Source organism: Schistocerca americana, chromosome 1 (assembly GCF_021461395.2).
Source record: "Schistocerca americana isolate TAMUIC-IGC-003095 chromosome 1, iqSchAmer2.1, whole genome shotgun sequence".
In the NCBI taxonomy this organism is placed as follows: domain Eukaryota; kingdom Metazoa; phylum Arthropoda; class Insecta; order Orthoptera; family Acrididae; genus Schistocerca; species Schistocerca americana.
This window is the reverse complement of record NC_060119.1, coordinates 166,409,889-166,424,560: the sequence shown is the minus strand read 5'-3', so window position 1 is coordinate 166,424,560 and position 14,672 is coordinate 166,409,889. Positions and strand designations below refer to the sequence as shown.

Here is a 14,672-nt window from a genome sequence, read left to right as displayed (position 1 = left end):
ATGGAGAGACGTCTACAGACGCTAAAGTAACCTCTGGCGTGCCACAGGGGAGTGTTATGGGACCATTGCTTTTCACAATATATATAAATGACCTAGTAGATAGTGTCGGAAGTTCCATGCGGCTTTCCGCGGATGATGCTGTAGTATACAGAGAAGTTCCAGCATTAGAAAATTGTAGCGAAATGCAGGAAGATCTGCAGCGGATGGGCACTTGGTGCAGGGAGTGGCAACTGTCCCTTAACACAGACAAATGTAATGTATTGCGAATACATAGAAAGACGGATCCTTTATTGTATGATTATATGATAGCGGAACAAACACTGGTAGCAGTTACTTCTGTAAAATATCTGGGAGTATGCGTGCAGAACGATTTGAAGTGGAATGATCATATAAAATTAATTGTTGGTAATGCGGGTACCAGGTTGAGATTCATTGGGAGAGTGCTTAGAAAATGTAGTCCATCAACAAAGGAGGTGGCTTACAAAACACTCATTCGACCTATACTTGAGTATTGCTCATCAGTGTGGGATCCGTACCAGATCGGTTTGACGGAGGAGATAGAGAAGATCCAAAGAAGAGCGGCGCGTTTCGTCAGAGGGTTATTTGGTAACCGTGATAGCGTTATGGAGATGTTTAATAAACTCAAGTGGCAGACTCTGCAAGAGAGGCGCTCTGCATCGCGGTGTAGATTGCTCGCCAGGTTTCGAGAGGGTGCGTTTCTGGATGAGGTATCGAATATATTGCTTCCCCCTACTTATACCTCCCGAGGAGATCACGAATGTAAAATTAGAGAGATTCGAGCGCGCACGGAGGCTTTCAGACAGTCGTTCTTCCCGTGAACCATACGCGACTGGAACAGGAAAGGGAGGTAATGACAGTGGCACGTAAAGTGCCCTCCGCCACACACCGTTGGGTGGCTTGCCGAGTATAAATGTAAATGTAAATGTAAATGTAGTGCGAGTAACGAAGATTTTTGGTGAGGTAAGTGATTTGTGAAAGGTATAGGTTAATGTTATTCAGGGCCATTCTTTTGTAGAGATTTTTGAAAGTCACATTGCGTTGCGCTAAAAAAATATTGTGTGTCAGTTTAAGCACAGTCTTGTATAATTGATCAAAGGCGACGTTTCAGTTATAATGCTCCTCAATGCACCGTAGCACAGTTCTGGCTCCGCTACACAGAAATTGTACTGCTGAATGATCACATGGCCTTCGGGGAAGACATCAATCATGAAGGGATGCAAGTGGTTCGCAGCTGTCAGCGTGTCTTCGACGGCTACCAAAGGTCCCAGGAGAATCTCCCTCATAGCTTAATACTGCCCCCACCAGTCTGCGTCCGTAGCGTGCTGCACGTTTCGAGCCGCCGTTCACTTCGATGACGGCGTTTGTGGACACGACCATCGACCTAGTGTAGCAAAAATGTGATTCACCCGAAGAACCGACACACTTACATTGATCGACGGTCGAATCCCGATGGTCCTCGCCCACAGCAATCGTAATTGACGATGTCGTTGGGTAAATATATTATACTAGAACTGACATGTGATTACATTTTCACGCAATTTGGGTCCATAGATCCTGGGAAATCAGTACTCAGAACAACCACCTCTGGCCGTAATAACGGCCTTCATACGCCTGGGCATTGAGTCAAACACAGCTTGGATGGCGTGTACTGGAACAGCTGCCCATGCAGCTTCAACACGATACCACAGTTCATCAAGAGTAATGACCGGCATATTATGACGAGCCAGTTGCTCGGCCACTAGTAACCAGACGTTTTCAATTGGTGAGAGATCTGAATAATGTGCTGGCCAGGGCAGCAGTCAAACATTTTCTGTATCCAGAAAGACCCATACAGGACCTGCGACATGCGGTCGTGCTTTATCCTGCTGAAATGTAGGGTTTCGCAGGGATCGAATGAAGGGTAGAGCCACAGGGCGTATGGATGGTCTGCCGTGGAGCTCCGTGTTCAACAATGTACCATGAACGGTGTGCTCCGAAACACTTTGGCCTGCACCAAGATTGTGCTCTTTCGGCAGAGAGTCACAGATCACCATCTATCCTACTTTACAAAGCAGGCAAACTTCCGAATCCCACGTTCTGTGAAACTCGCTGACGTCCAGCCATTTAGCTCCTGGTGGTAGTTACACTGTCTTTCTTCCTCTTTCAGTACATGGTTACGACAGTAGCACGTGGACATTCAACCAGCTTTGACGTTTTCGAGTTCGTCGTTCACAGGCTCTGCTAATAATAATCTGCCCTTTGTCAAACTCGCTTATCCCAATGGATTTCCCTATTTGTAGTCCATATCTGCCCTGGGCTGATCCCCGTCCATGTCTGCTCCAATTACATACTTTTCTTTCCGCATTACGTGCCCGCAACGACAGCAGGCGGCAGGGCAGTGGTCGTAGCGGTTTGGTTTATCAGTGTGCATATAAAGGGAACAAACCAGTAGTAGTTAACGCTAAATTCGAAAAATAAGTGCCTATAGACCAATTTAAATTACATTAACTAACTCAATAAAATAAAATTAGTAAGTAACAAGACTGCTGAAGAATGGCTTGAGGAGTTATTACACGTGAAATATTTTGAGTGGTATTAGATTAACAATCGCATTAAAATAAAATTTGTACGTGACAAGACTACTGAAGACTACTTGAAGAGGTATTACAGATCTAGTATGTCTTCAGGCTGTTACCTCTTCAAGCTATTTTTTCAGCACTCTTGTCATGTACTAATTTGATTTTATTGAGATTGTTGTTTTAATTTAAACTGTGAAATAGGAACTGATTTTGTAAGTTTAGAGTTAATGTTATTCTGATTTGTTCTCTTTATATATATTTATTGTTTAACATATTTTATTGCGTTACTACTGCACTGTCATAGATGACATTTACTCTGGGTTCGCAGCTTACTCTCGATGTGGGACTTCTGTTTGAATGTTTTGCTTTTTGTTTATAATTATGAAACTGTTCTACCAAGAAGTGACAGAAGGATTAGTTAATTTTGCTCTAGTTACGACACTGATTGTAAATCCATTAAACTAACAAAAAAATGTTTTGGGCGCATTTTGGTATCTAACATGTCAATTTAAACTTGTTGGTTCATTATATGCAATGCATCAGCTGTTGATATAAACACATGCAGCAAATATTTTGTCACCCCCAGGAGACATGAAGCTACCACCATGTAACGCCGCCTCTAGTCTTGAGAATGGAGTCAGCTCGGTGAAGAAGAGAGTCTACAGATTTCTTCAGATATTCCTTAAACAACTGGAGCTTGATGATTAGATCCCATAGAGGTGCCAGCTAGCGGGGGTGTTCGTTGTTACATTACATGCACGGTTCAAAATTATCCCAGACATTTTCTATTCAGTTAAGATCGAGTGATGTGCGGGGGTTATTCGAAAAGTAAGATCCGGTTTCTTATAATACATAAACTATCAAAGACTTTTTTTCAAAAAATTCTTTTTGTTTAATACTTTGCATGTTTCCATATTTTTTTCAAAAATTTGTCACAACATTCTTCACGTGACCTGCTGCAAAGCGCTTGCCACCAAGAAACTCCTTTAGGTAGTGGACCAAGTGAAAATCACTGGGCGCCGAGATCTAATCAAATTTTGGGTGTGGATGGCAGAATGGGGTCTGGCATTGTCAAGCAGCAACAAAACCCCAGACGTTAAAAGGGCACATCGCTTATTCAGTATTGCATGTCGAAATTTGTTCAATGTAGCGCAGTAAGCGACTGCGGTTATTAGTGTGCCTTGCTGCGTAAGCTCAAATAACAAGACATGGTTGCCTAAAGCTTGCGTATTGAGATTGTTTGCTTGGTCTTCACTTTGACTGGTGACACCAATCAACTGACTGACGTTAAGGGTGAGTTTATGCTGCCACCTCGCTACTCGCTGGTATCAGACGGCATTGATGAATTAAGCCCACTGCGTCTTACCAGCCCATTTAACTTGAACCATCACTGCTCGCTCCACTGCTCATTACGATCCTCGCCATGTGATGATGTCTAGCTGGTTTGTGTTCCGTGCTGCGACCATCGCTCTATGTCTTCCAACTTGACCCATGACTGGCTGCTTCAAGGTCACTCCAGCAGTGCCGCGTTTGGTGCTGTTAGCACTCTGTTCGATATCTGAACAGTTGCAGGATAATTATTCCTGGCGGACAACGTGCAATGAGGTTGTAGAGTAAATGAACAATGCTCCATGCTAACAGCGAGCTGTGATTTGCCAGCAGGAAGCAGCGAGGTACCTGCAGAAAGGATGCTGCGTAAGCGTACCCTTAGACTGTGGGAGTCATGTGAGAAACCCACGTCTAGTCCCCTCTGATGTTTTCTAAAAATTGATCACCTTCTTTATGACATCAATCCAAAAAACCAAGAGCACAATCAATTTTTGTTTCTCAGTAAGCAGCCTCGGAAACCAAAGTGTACACAATTTTCTAAACTGCGACTTTTCAGAGACAATTTCATCCAAAGTTGATCTACCCACATTCGGAAATTCCAACTCTAAAGTTGAAATTGTGAATCGCCAGTCTTTACCAGTCTTTTTGTCTTTGCCATTGACCAAATCTTCTAAAATCACTGATGGTCGGTCTTGATACTACTGTTACTCTTCGCTTTGGAGCCATACACCTCACTTGTTTGTCGGTTAATTTGCAACGTTCTTTCCCGACAAAAAACGAATCACTGACCGGATTTCACAGTCGGTAGGTTGATCAATTGTTTTAAACATTCTGAGTAAAACTTTAAACAGCACACCGCCATAATACCAATGCAAATCTCGTCGTTTGATGAGCAAGGCATGCCGGGAGTTGTGCGCGTGCGCGTTTTATTGATCGCGCAACATTCGACTAATCATGGCGATTCGAACATTACTTCCGGAATAACCATCGTAGTACATCGACATGCAATAGGGCGCTTGAGTGCACCTTTGGGACATCTGTTTTTGTTTTGGAAGAAGTTATTTTGCACAGTGGCCACAGCTTCACAGCTGTAGAAGAAAGGCTGTACTACTGGCCAATTTTAGAGTTATTTAGTCTTTTGAAGACGTGCAATATTAATCGTAGCTGTGAGAAACGGTGTTTTGAGAGAGACCCGATAGCAAATGTTCACTGTATGCAAATCACTTCACAATATTCTCTCGGAAATTGATTATCATGGACCTGCATTCACTGGCAATAGCAATCCTCTGCCGGGTTGAAACTGATTGTCATTGACAAGGTGAGACACCAGATTCTGGTTTTTGTCAATTATGATCTTTTTACGAGCACTGTTCTTAGGCCGTGTTACATGGCTGCGATTAGTACACCATTTCTTGTGGGCGCGGTGGGCAGTCCGTGTTGACAGAACTACAGATCCGGCAACTTCATTGGCGATCTAGTCAGGGGCACGTCGAAACACGATAGCTCCTTTGTCATTCTGTCACGTCTCCAAATCGACTCATGTCCCTTCGTGAATTCCAGATAACTGACTGGCACACACGTAACACTTCACTGGCACGACTTACGGCGGCGATGGAGGGTAACATGACTGATTGACTCCAACTTTACACAAACTACAATGAACCAGAGCCCAGTATGTCATTTTAACGCTTAACATGCCAAGTCTTAAGTCATCAACAATGGTTTACCAGGCTGAGGTCTTCTGCAGACCTTACCCATTTTTTTAAAATTTCTTAACATAATAACTTAGAAAATAAAGTTTTTGGGATGACTAAAAGTGCATTTAAATTAAATAAGCGTTATTAACATCAAGTATCACGTTCATTTGAACTATTCAGTGTTTGACCCAACTGTATACAAGGGACGTAGGTGACCACTGCTACCCAGTCTGAGAATAGGAATGTTCTTGAAAGAAATATTCTGCCTTATTTATTCTCAAAATTTCTGTCATAGTAACCTTCATCAGCAAAAATTTTGTAGTTAAGGCAGCTGTAACAAAATTTTGGTCACACCTCTTCGAGACACAAACAGTGTTTCCATCAAGTCACATACTAAGCAGTTTCGCAAATTTTTCTCTCGCCAACTCCCTGGAAGCTTCCTAGTGGAGAATTGAGTGTTCAACAAATATGACATCTTCACCTCTGCAGCTGCCCAGACCTCGATTCCATATTTTGCTGGATTTGATTTCTTGTAGTGTTACACTGGGCACGAGCCCCGAAATGCGACTGGTTGCTCATTTACTTTAATTTTTTCAATCGGTCGGAAAATCATTTTCCAATGCCCTACAAACTGATTCCAAAAGTTATGTATAACTACAAATTCATCCTTTCTTTCTGTAGAGCACGTTTTATCTTACCATTAAACCTAATAAACTGAAGGATATGCGCAAACTGATTCCGTGCCACAGTAGCTGCAAAAACTCGTCTGTTATCGAGTTTCAGAAATTGAATCATAAAAATTACTCTTTGGGATCCTTGGAGGACGCCGCTTGGTATGTTAGGGGGTAAGGGAGTGACTAATATTTCGTTCGGTGAACTTATTATGTGGGTGTCCGCCTCAATAGCTGAACGGTAGGCGCGTTGGAATGCCACACACGGGGCCCCGGATTCGATTCCCGACTGGGGTGGGAGATTTTCTCCCCTCAGGGACTGGGTGTCGTGCTGTCCTCATTATCGTTTCATCCGCATTGTCGACGCGCAAATCGTCCAATGTGGCGTCGCACACAATAAGACTTGCACTTGGCGGCCGAACTTACCGCCTGGGAACTGCCGTGCACTGCCGCCAGAGGATAATTTCCATTTTCCATTATGTGGGTGGGACAGGTAGACCTATGGTGAGCGCCAAAGAGAAGAAAGACAGTAAGAGAAAAGACAGGAAAATTTCCTGGATGCTGTCGAGCTAAAGGAGCGCTTTGTGTTGCAGCCGCCATGACGTCATCAACTGGACGGCGACGTATCGTCGCGACAGCGACCTGGTGACGCCGTACGAGAAATGGGTGTACTACGACGACGCAGAGGGCGCAGCGTACAGGGACCGACAGCCGCCTAACGTTGCTGCGAACAAGACACGGAAGGTCGCCTGGTTCGTCTCCAACTGCGCCACAGTTAATGATAGGATGGGATATGCCAAGGAGCTGCAGAAGCACATTCAGGTTCGATCTTATTTCCTCTCTGTAATCATATCGCTAATCCTACTTATCTTAATATTTTAGTTTTGTGGATACACGATTAATAGAAAATAAGTAAGTCTAGACTTTCACTCTTCCTATGTCCTAGGGATTTTTCTGGAACTCTAAGTGAAGTAAGTGGCATGTACTGTAGTAGTATTAGTACGATAGTTCTGGACCAAAGAGAACATTTTTTGGAACTTTCTTGATATGAAACAAAGATTTTAGTTATGCTGATTCCCCTATTCAAAAACTTGCTTACATCGACAAACCAAATTTTCATTTATTTAAAAAATAAAAATGTAATAAATTTTTTCTTTATAATAAGCCCTCCAAGAACATGTTTATCCATACACAACTCATAATTTCATTTATTTAAAAAATAAAACTCTAATAAATTTTTCTCTTAATAAATAAGCTCTGTCAAACCTCGTCTATCTGTATCCTCAATTGAAATTTTTATTAAGAACTCAAAGGTGCTTTTCAGCTATAAATGTTTAAATTTCTTAAAAAAGTTAAATTTTTTCTATTAAATAAAAGCGAAACAAAATGTACTCCAAAGCTGAGCTATTTCAAAACATAGAGGATTAATTTAAAGAAAAACTTGGATTAGCTTATGCTGATTTAGAAAATTATTGTGAAGAAAAAGGTTATTCAAATCTAACTAGACAAGATCTTGGGGAATTTATGGATTACTTTAATATGAAACAAATGAAGAAGAAAGAACTAAGATTTATATAAAAGAACTTCAAACAATTTGTAAAACAAAAAATTAAAAAATTATTCTAAAGTTCACAAAGAAAAATTAATTGCTCTTATTCTAAATCCTGTTGAGAATATTAGTAATAATAATAATAACTAACTGAAAAAATTTAAAGGAATTTCATGAAACATGTAAAACAAAAAATTTAAGAAAGTATTCCCAACTTAACAAACATCAATTAATCGATCTTATCAAAAATCTGAGGACAATGTTAATATTAATGATAAAGAATTTAATAAAAAATCTTTAAAATAAATTCATCAAATCTATAAAACAAAAAATTTAAAAAAATATCCTAGGCTTAGTAAAAACAATTAATCGATCTTATAAATAGACCTGAGGGTAATAGGAATAATATCGATAATATGAATTTTTTCAAAATCCTCTAGCGACTATCAAGAAATTATACAAAAAATATCAGAAAATTTACCTGGTTTCAATTTTATAGGTGATGAAGATTTTTAAAATCACCCAAACAAATTAACAGAAAAGCTTTTGCTTGTAGATCAAGAACAATAACTAGCGAAATTAATAATGTCATTAATATTGTGGAACCACAAATTTTTTTAAATCAAATTAAAGAAGAAATCGCCTAAGAATATTTTAATACAATAAACAGTGATCACAGTTAATATGAAATTTTATTGTTATTTTAAAAAGACGAAACATAACAATTTAATTTTAAAACAAGTAATAAAGTTTCATAAGAACAACTGACTTAGAAGAATATTATCAAAAATTGACAAATGAACAATTAACTGCAATGTAAGAAATGCAAAGAAAAAAACCTGGTTGTTCTTTGTTTTATAAAAAATTGTTTGGAATTAAATGTTAATGGACACAATTCAATTCTGGATTCTTCTTATATCGATTTACCAAAGAAATTAAAGATAAAAAGCTAATTACTGTAAAAAACACAGATCAAAAATGTTTCCTTTATTCAGTAAAATCAGCTGTATATCCAAGAAATGATCACATTCAAAGAGTTAAAAATTATAAAAATATTGTATTAAAATTAGATGAACTTCTAGAAAAAGAAAAAATAATATTCCTGTTCAATCAGCAGATATTTCAAAATTTGAAAATCAGTCAAATATTTCAATTAATATTTAGGCTTATGATGGAAAATTGATAATATGTCCTCTTTACCACACAAAAAATAAACAATAAAGACATTAATTTTCATTTAGTTCTAAATAAAAATAACTGATATTATTTATTCAGATCAACTAGTTCTCAAACAAGCAAACACAATGGAAAAATTTAATCTTGTGATAGAGGCTTGAGATATTTATATTGTCAAGAAAAGTTGTACAATGATGAAAACGATTGCAAAGAACACAAAGAAATAAAAATAGATATGCCTGCAGAAGATGAAATACTTAAATTTAAAAATTATAATAATTAGTTAAGAGTACCTTTTGCAATTTATGCAGATTTCAAATGTCCTTTAAAAGATCATTGGCAACAAAACCCTGAAAAAGCTTATATTAATAAATAACAGAAACATTTACCAATTTCATTTAGTTATTATGTTATATTTTCTAATGATGATTATAAAAAGCCTGTAACATTTACTGGTAAAGGTGTAGCAAAAAAATTCGTTGAAATGTTAAAACATAGAGAATTTGCTGAAATATATAAGCAAAATATTCCAAAGGTAATGACAAAGGAGCATAAAATAAACTTTATCAATTCAAAAACTATATTTGTGAATAGAAATTCACTAAAGGAGAAAAAAGTAAAAGTTCATTGTCACTTAACAGGAAAATATCGAGGAGCAGCGCATGAAGATTGTTATTTTAAGTATCAAAATCCTTATTTTATTCCAATTTATATTCATAATTTAGTAAATAACGATGTTCATTTGCTTATTGAAGATTCAGCAATAGATTATAAAGATACTTATTCTATTAGAAATAATGAACAAGAGGTTGCAAATGTATTAACATTAAGCTTTTTGGATAAATTTAATTTCATGGCTTCAAATATTCATTTTTTTTAACCTTACGAAAGAACAATTTAGAAAAACAGAAAAATATTTTAAAGGTGAACAAGTAGATGGAACAATTAAAAAAGTAATTTATCCTTACAAACATACGAAATCTGAAGAAGAATTGCAAGAAACACAATTATCTAAAAACGAATGTTTTTATTTGAGACTTAATAAAGAAAATGGTTTTGACAAAGATTATAATTGTGCAAAAATAGTTTGGAAAAAATTCGATATTTATAGTTTAGATGAATATAATAACTGTAATGATAAATTTCAGCAAATTTTCTGAAAATTTTAGAGATACTTGTATTAAATCTTATACCAAACATTTATTTTGGGATTATTTGTTCAGCATAAAAAAACTGAATGAAATTTATTAAATGATTAACGTATGATTTTGTTTCATGGGAAAGGAATTCGAAGCAGAATTTCCCAAAGTATTAAAATATTGTAATAGATATCCAGTTTTCCAACTAAGAATGTTATCATACTACTTGGAGACTTCAATACTCAGTTACAGAAAGAGAGAAAGTTCAGAAACATCAGAAACATAATTGGGAACTATCCAGCTCACAACAGGACTAATTGGAATGGCGAACGACAAGTCGAAATTTGTAAGATCTTTGGCCTGATCATGGAATCAACGGCATTTAAACGTCTTCCAACAGAAAACATGGGTATCTCGCAATCCATTACTAGTTGAGTTTAAGCTTGACCAAGTTGTGATATCAAGACATGCAGAGAAGGAAATTCAAAATGTCAGAGTTCTCAGGGTCGAAAATTTAGACTCAGATTATTTTCTATCCAAAATAAAAATAAAAATTCTACCAATAGCCCATCAGACTAAAAACACTACCTGTATTGCGAACTATGATGAGTGAAACTTAGAACTAGTAAATATTTTAAGGTGAGCTTGAATCAGAAGAACTATCAAGGTTTGGAACAGTTGAAATATGCACTGATTGACAGTACAAAGGAAACAGTTCGCCTGGAGAAGAGGAAGAAACATGCATGGCGGTAGGTAGAAGGAAATAAAGCAAGTGTCAAAAAGGATGGGTTGATTAGTGCTCTCATAAAACACCAGGAAATCTAAAGAAATTCAAGAAGTAAGGAAAACCACTGCTACAACTTTCAGAAATCTCAAGATGATATATTTTGCAAGAATATGTAAATCAAAGAGAAGAAGACTTCTGGAAGAACAACATATGAAATTTCTATAGAACAGTTAAGACCAACTTCAGTAGATATGTTACTCCAAACGTCAGCTGTAAGAATAGAGGAGGAAAGACCGTGTATGGAGACATGGAAAACAGTCAGATTTTGGAGGAATACTTTGAAGACCTCCTGAATTGTGAAACGCCATGAAGAGACATTCAACTACAATGAGAAAGAACCAAAACCCAACTTGGAACCACCAATTATAGAAGAGGTAAAGAACATTACAAGAACCCTGAAAAATAACGAAGCACCTGGGGAAGACAGGATCAATGCAGAACTATGGAAACAAGAATGTGATCATAGAACTAACACAAATTATATGAAAAATCTGGGAAGAAGAGCAGCTTCCAGAAGGTTGGACATGGGCACTAATACATCTTATACACAAGAAAGGTGATGAGATGGAACCTGGGAACTACAGGGGAATTTCTTTAATACCTGTGACCTATAAGGTATTCTTGAAAGCGCTGCTAAATAGAGTGGAAGAACAACTAAATCTACAAACGGATGAGTACCAAGGGGGCTTCAGGAAGGAGAGATCGGGCTTAGAACAGATCCTGAATCTAAAACCGATAATCGCTTATCAAAAACAGAGGAGCAAAAAGTTTGTTCTCACATTCATAGACTTCAAGAAAGCCTATGATTCTGTAAACACACACACACTGTTCCAAATTTTAGGGGAGATTAGTTTGTATGGAATATCCAGTGAACTGGTTAAACAGACCCTAAGCAACACAACATCCAAGGTCAAGTTAAGAGGAAAGCTGTCGGAGGCCTTCAAGATTAAAACTGGGGTGAAACAGGAAGACAGACTCCCCCCTTTGCTGTTAACTGTGTCCTTGATAAGGTGATCAGAGAGTGGCAACAAGGAATGAAAGGACTGGGTGGAATGCAACTGGGGTGTAAGAATAAAGTAGTACAGGTAGATTATGTAGCATTCACAGATGACACTGCGATCTTGTCCAAATCACTAGCATAGTCAGTTAACCAAACCACAGAACTGCAGAGACAGGTAGCTAAAGCAGACCTACAGATCTCTATTGAGAAGACAGAATATATGACAAATATCATGACAGCTCCTAGATGGATGTCAATAGAAGGAGGTAAAATTCAGAAGGTGGAGTGATTCAAATACCTTGGATAATATATAGACATTAGACTGGCCGAAAAAGAAGCAATGGGAGGATGAATGAACAAAATGAACTTAGCATATAAACTATCAGTATTTACAATAAGAAGAATATTTTGATGAATGCTAAATTGAAACATCACGAAACTATAACCCACCCTCAAGCTTTATATGCAGCAGAAACTCTCAACTTATTAAGAACCAGAGTGATCAAGAGGCTAGAAACGATAGAATGCAAGATTCTCAGTAGAATATTAAGACCTCCAAGATCAGAAGATGGTCAATTTAGAAACCGAGCCAACCAGGAATGGTACACCAAGATAGAAGAAATTTCTGACAACATAAGGAAAAGAAGGAGTGTGTTCTTTGGACAAATCCTCAGTTTGGATCTATTGTTGATTGAGTATTTTTAATTTTTGATTGAAAACTGTGGTTTTTGATTGAAAACTGTGGTTTTTGATTGAAAATCTTCAAATTATGAAACAAGTTCACTATAAATTTTTGCTTCTAATATCTCAATATCTTTTATTTTTTCTAAATCGGTATTGAGTTTAGCATGTAACACATTTCCAAAAATATTCATTCATTAGATTTAAAATTTCATTAAACTTATGAGTCATATATCATAGTTTTAAAATAAATAAAAAGCAAATGACTGCAAATAAATTCGTTAAACTTTTGTATCCTTTCAGTGTTAGAATATAAACCATTTCTCCTTCATAATTTAGTAGTTTTTCGGAATATTTCCTCCAATATGAATCAAAAACCAATTTCGTATTTTTATTCTTATAATAACAAATCCAGAGAGTACCAACATGATCAGATGTATGTAAATTCATTATTTCACATTCTAAATTTTTGATTTATGAGCAAAATCATCAATCATAAAAATGCCACAAAAACATTTAATTTTCAGTTGTTAACTAATTCTTCTATGTCAAAATTAGATAAAGTATTAGTAAAATTTTAAGTATTTCTTTGAATTTTTTCTACATCGAATTGATTTATACCCATTGCTAAATTATGTCTTTTTTGTTCTAATTCTTTATTGGCTTTTGTCTTGATTATAACTGCATTCCAATTGCTGCAGATCCACCAGCAAGTGAACCAATAGTGGCTCAATATGGTAATGTAAGCAATAGTAATGTTAAAAATCCAACTTTATGTGTTGTTCCTTTTTTCTTCATTAAATATTCAATAATTTTTTTCAAAAAGTAATAACAAATACAATATCCAAATTTCCTCAAGTTTTTTATCTTTTTTGTTTTTTATACAACTGTTAAAAATGTATCAATACTGTACAATTGTTCATTATTCAATTTAACTTTAATTCATTTTGGTTTTGTTTTCCCAACTTGATGTTTAGTGCTATTAATACTAAAGTTTTTCAGTTATATTGATCAAAAATTAAGAAAGAATTTTTTATAATACTATCCATTTTCATCAACATTTCTTCCAAGGCCTAATTTCCACTTTCCATAGATTATTCTTCTAACTGGAGTTGCTATTAATTTTTCACCAACTGAAGCATCTCAAACACACATTCTGCCTTTTGCAACTAACTGAATTTGCTTAACAGCTTTATGTCTTTTTGTAATTCTTTATTATGTCTATAAATATCATTTCCTTACATTTTTGATCTAATGGATTTATTCCCTTATCTTCAAGTACTAATCTTTCATTTACTTTAGTCCCAGAGCCACACCAATTGTAGCTCAAGTATACACATTTCAAATGGTAAATTATTAATTGCATCATTAACTAAACCTTTTACATATTCACTTTCCCACAATGTATGTGATAATTATTCAAAATTACAATAAAATATGGAATTCCATTTACATTGTTAATTATAAAATCATTAAATTTAATACCAAACATTTTCATTATTTTAAGTTTTCATTATGATAATTTTTATTTTCAGCTAATTCTTCTCTATGGATTACTGTTAATGTATCTATTAACCAATCAACATCATTCATGAAATATATTCAATTGGTTTTTCTGAATATTTTTTTTACTAACCTTTCATCAACATTTTGAATGAATCATTAAGTACCTTCATATTATTTTTCACCAATTTTTAATTTATCACCATTGAAGTCAAGCAGATGTTTACTAATATATTTAAAATTACCAACAGGTCTTAATACAAAAATACTAGGTTCACTATGATTGATAAGTTTTAAAATTCTTTCACTTATATTTATATTTTCAGAATCTTTCTCTTTTGATTTTTTCTGTTCTTAAATTCTTCATATTTATTCAGTAAATCACGTATTTCCGATTCATTTAATGTATAGTATATTTTATCACTATCATACTGTTAAATTGTTAGAATATTGTTAAATTCTTCTAAATAATGTTGATTATAAGGAATCATTTGTTTTAAGCTTCTATATTTTCTTCAGTAGCTTTCAAAAGAGTATCGCCTAAACCTTCAATTCCTTCTT

At 35.9% G+C, this 14,672-nt stretch overlaps 1 protein-coding gene across 1 annotated transcript in view; it reads left to right on the top strand.

Annotated features, from left to right (window-relative positions):
- Positions 1-14,672, top strand: part of LOC124612781 (glycoprotein 3-alpha-L-fucosyltransferase A-like) — a 79,921-nt gene that overhangs the window by 60,080 nt on the left and 5,169 nt on the right. Inside the window, exon 4 of the mRNA XM_047141220.1 lies at positions 6,870-7,098. Coding sequence (XP_046997176.1) covers positions 6,870-7,098 — 229 coding nt within the window. The remainder of the gene's footprint in view (positions 1-6,869; positions 7,099-14,672) is intronic.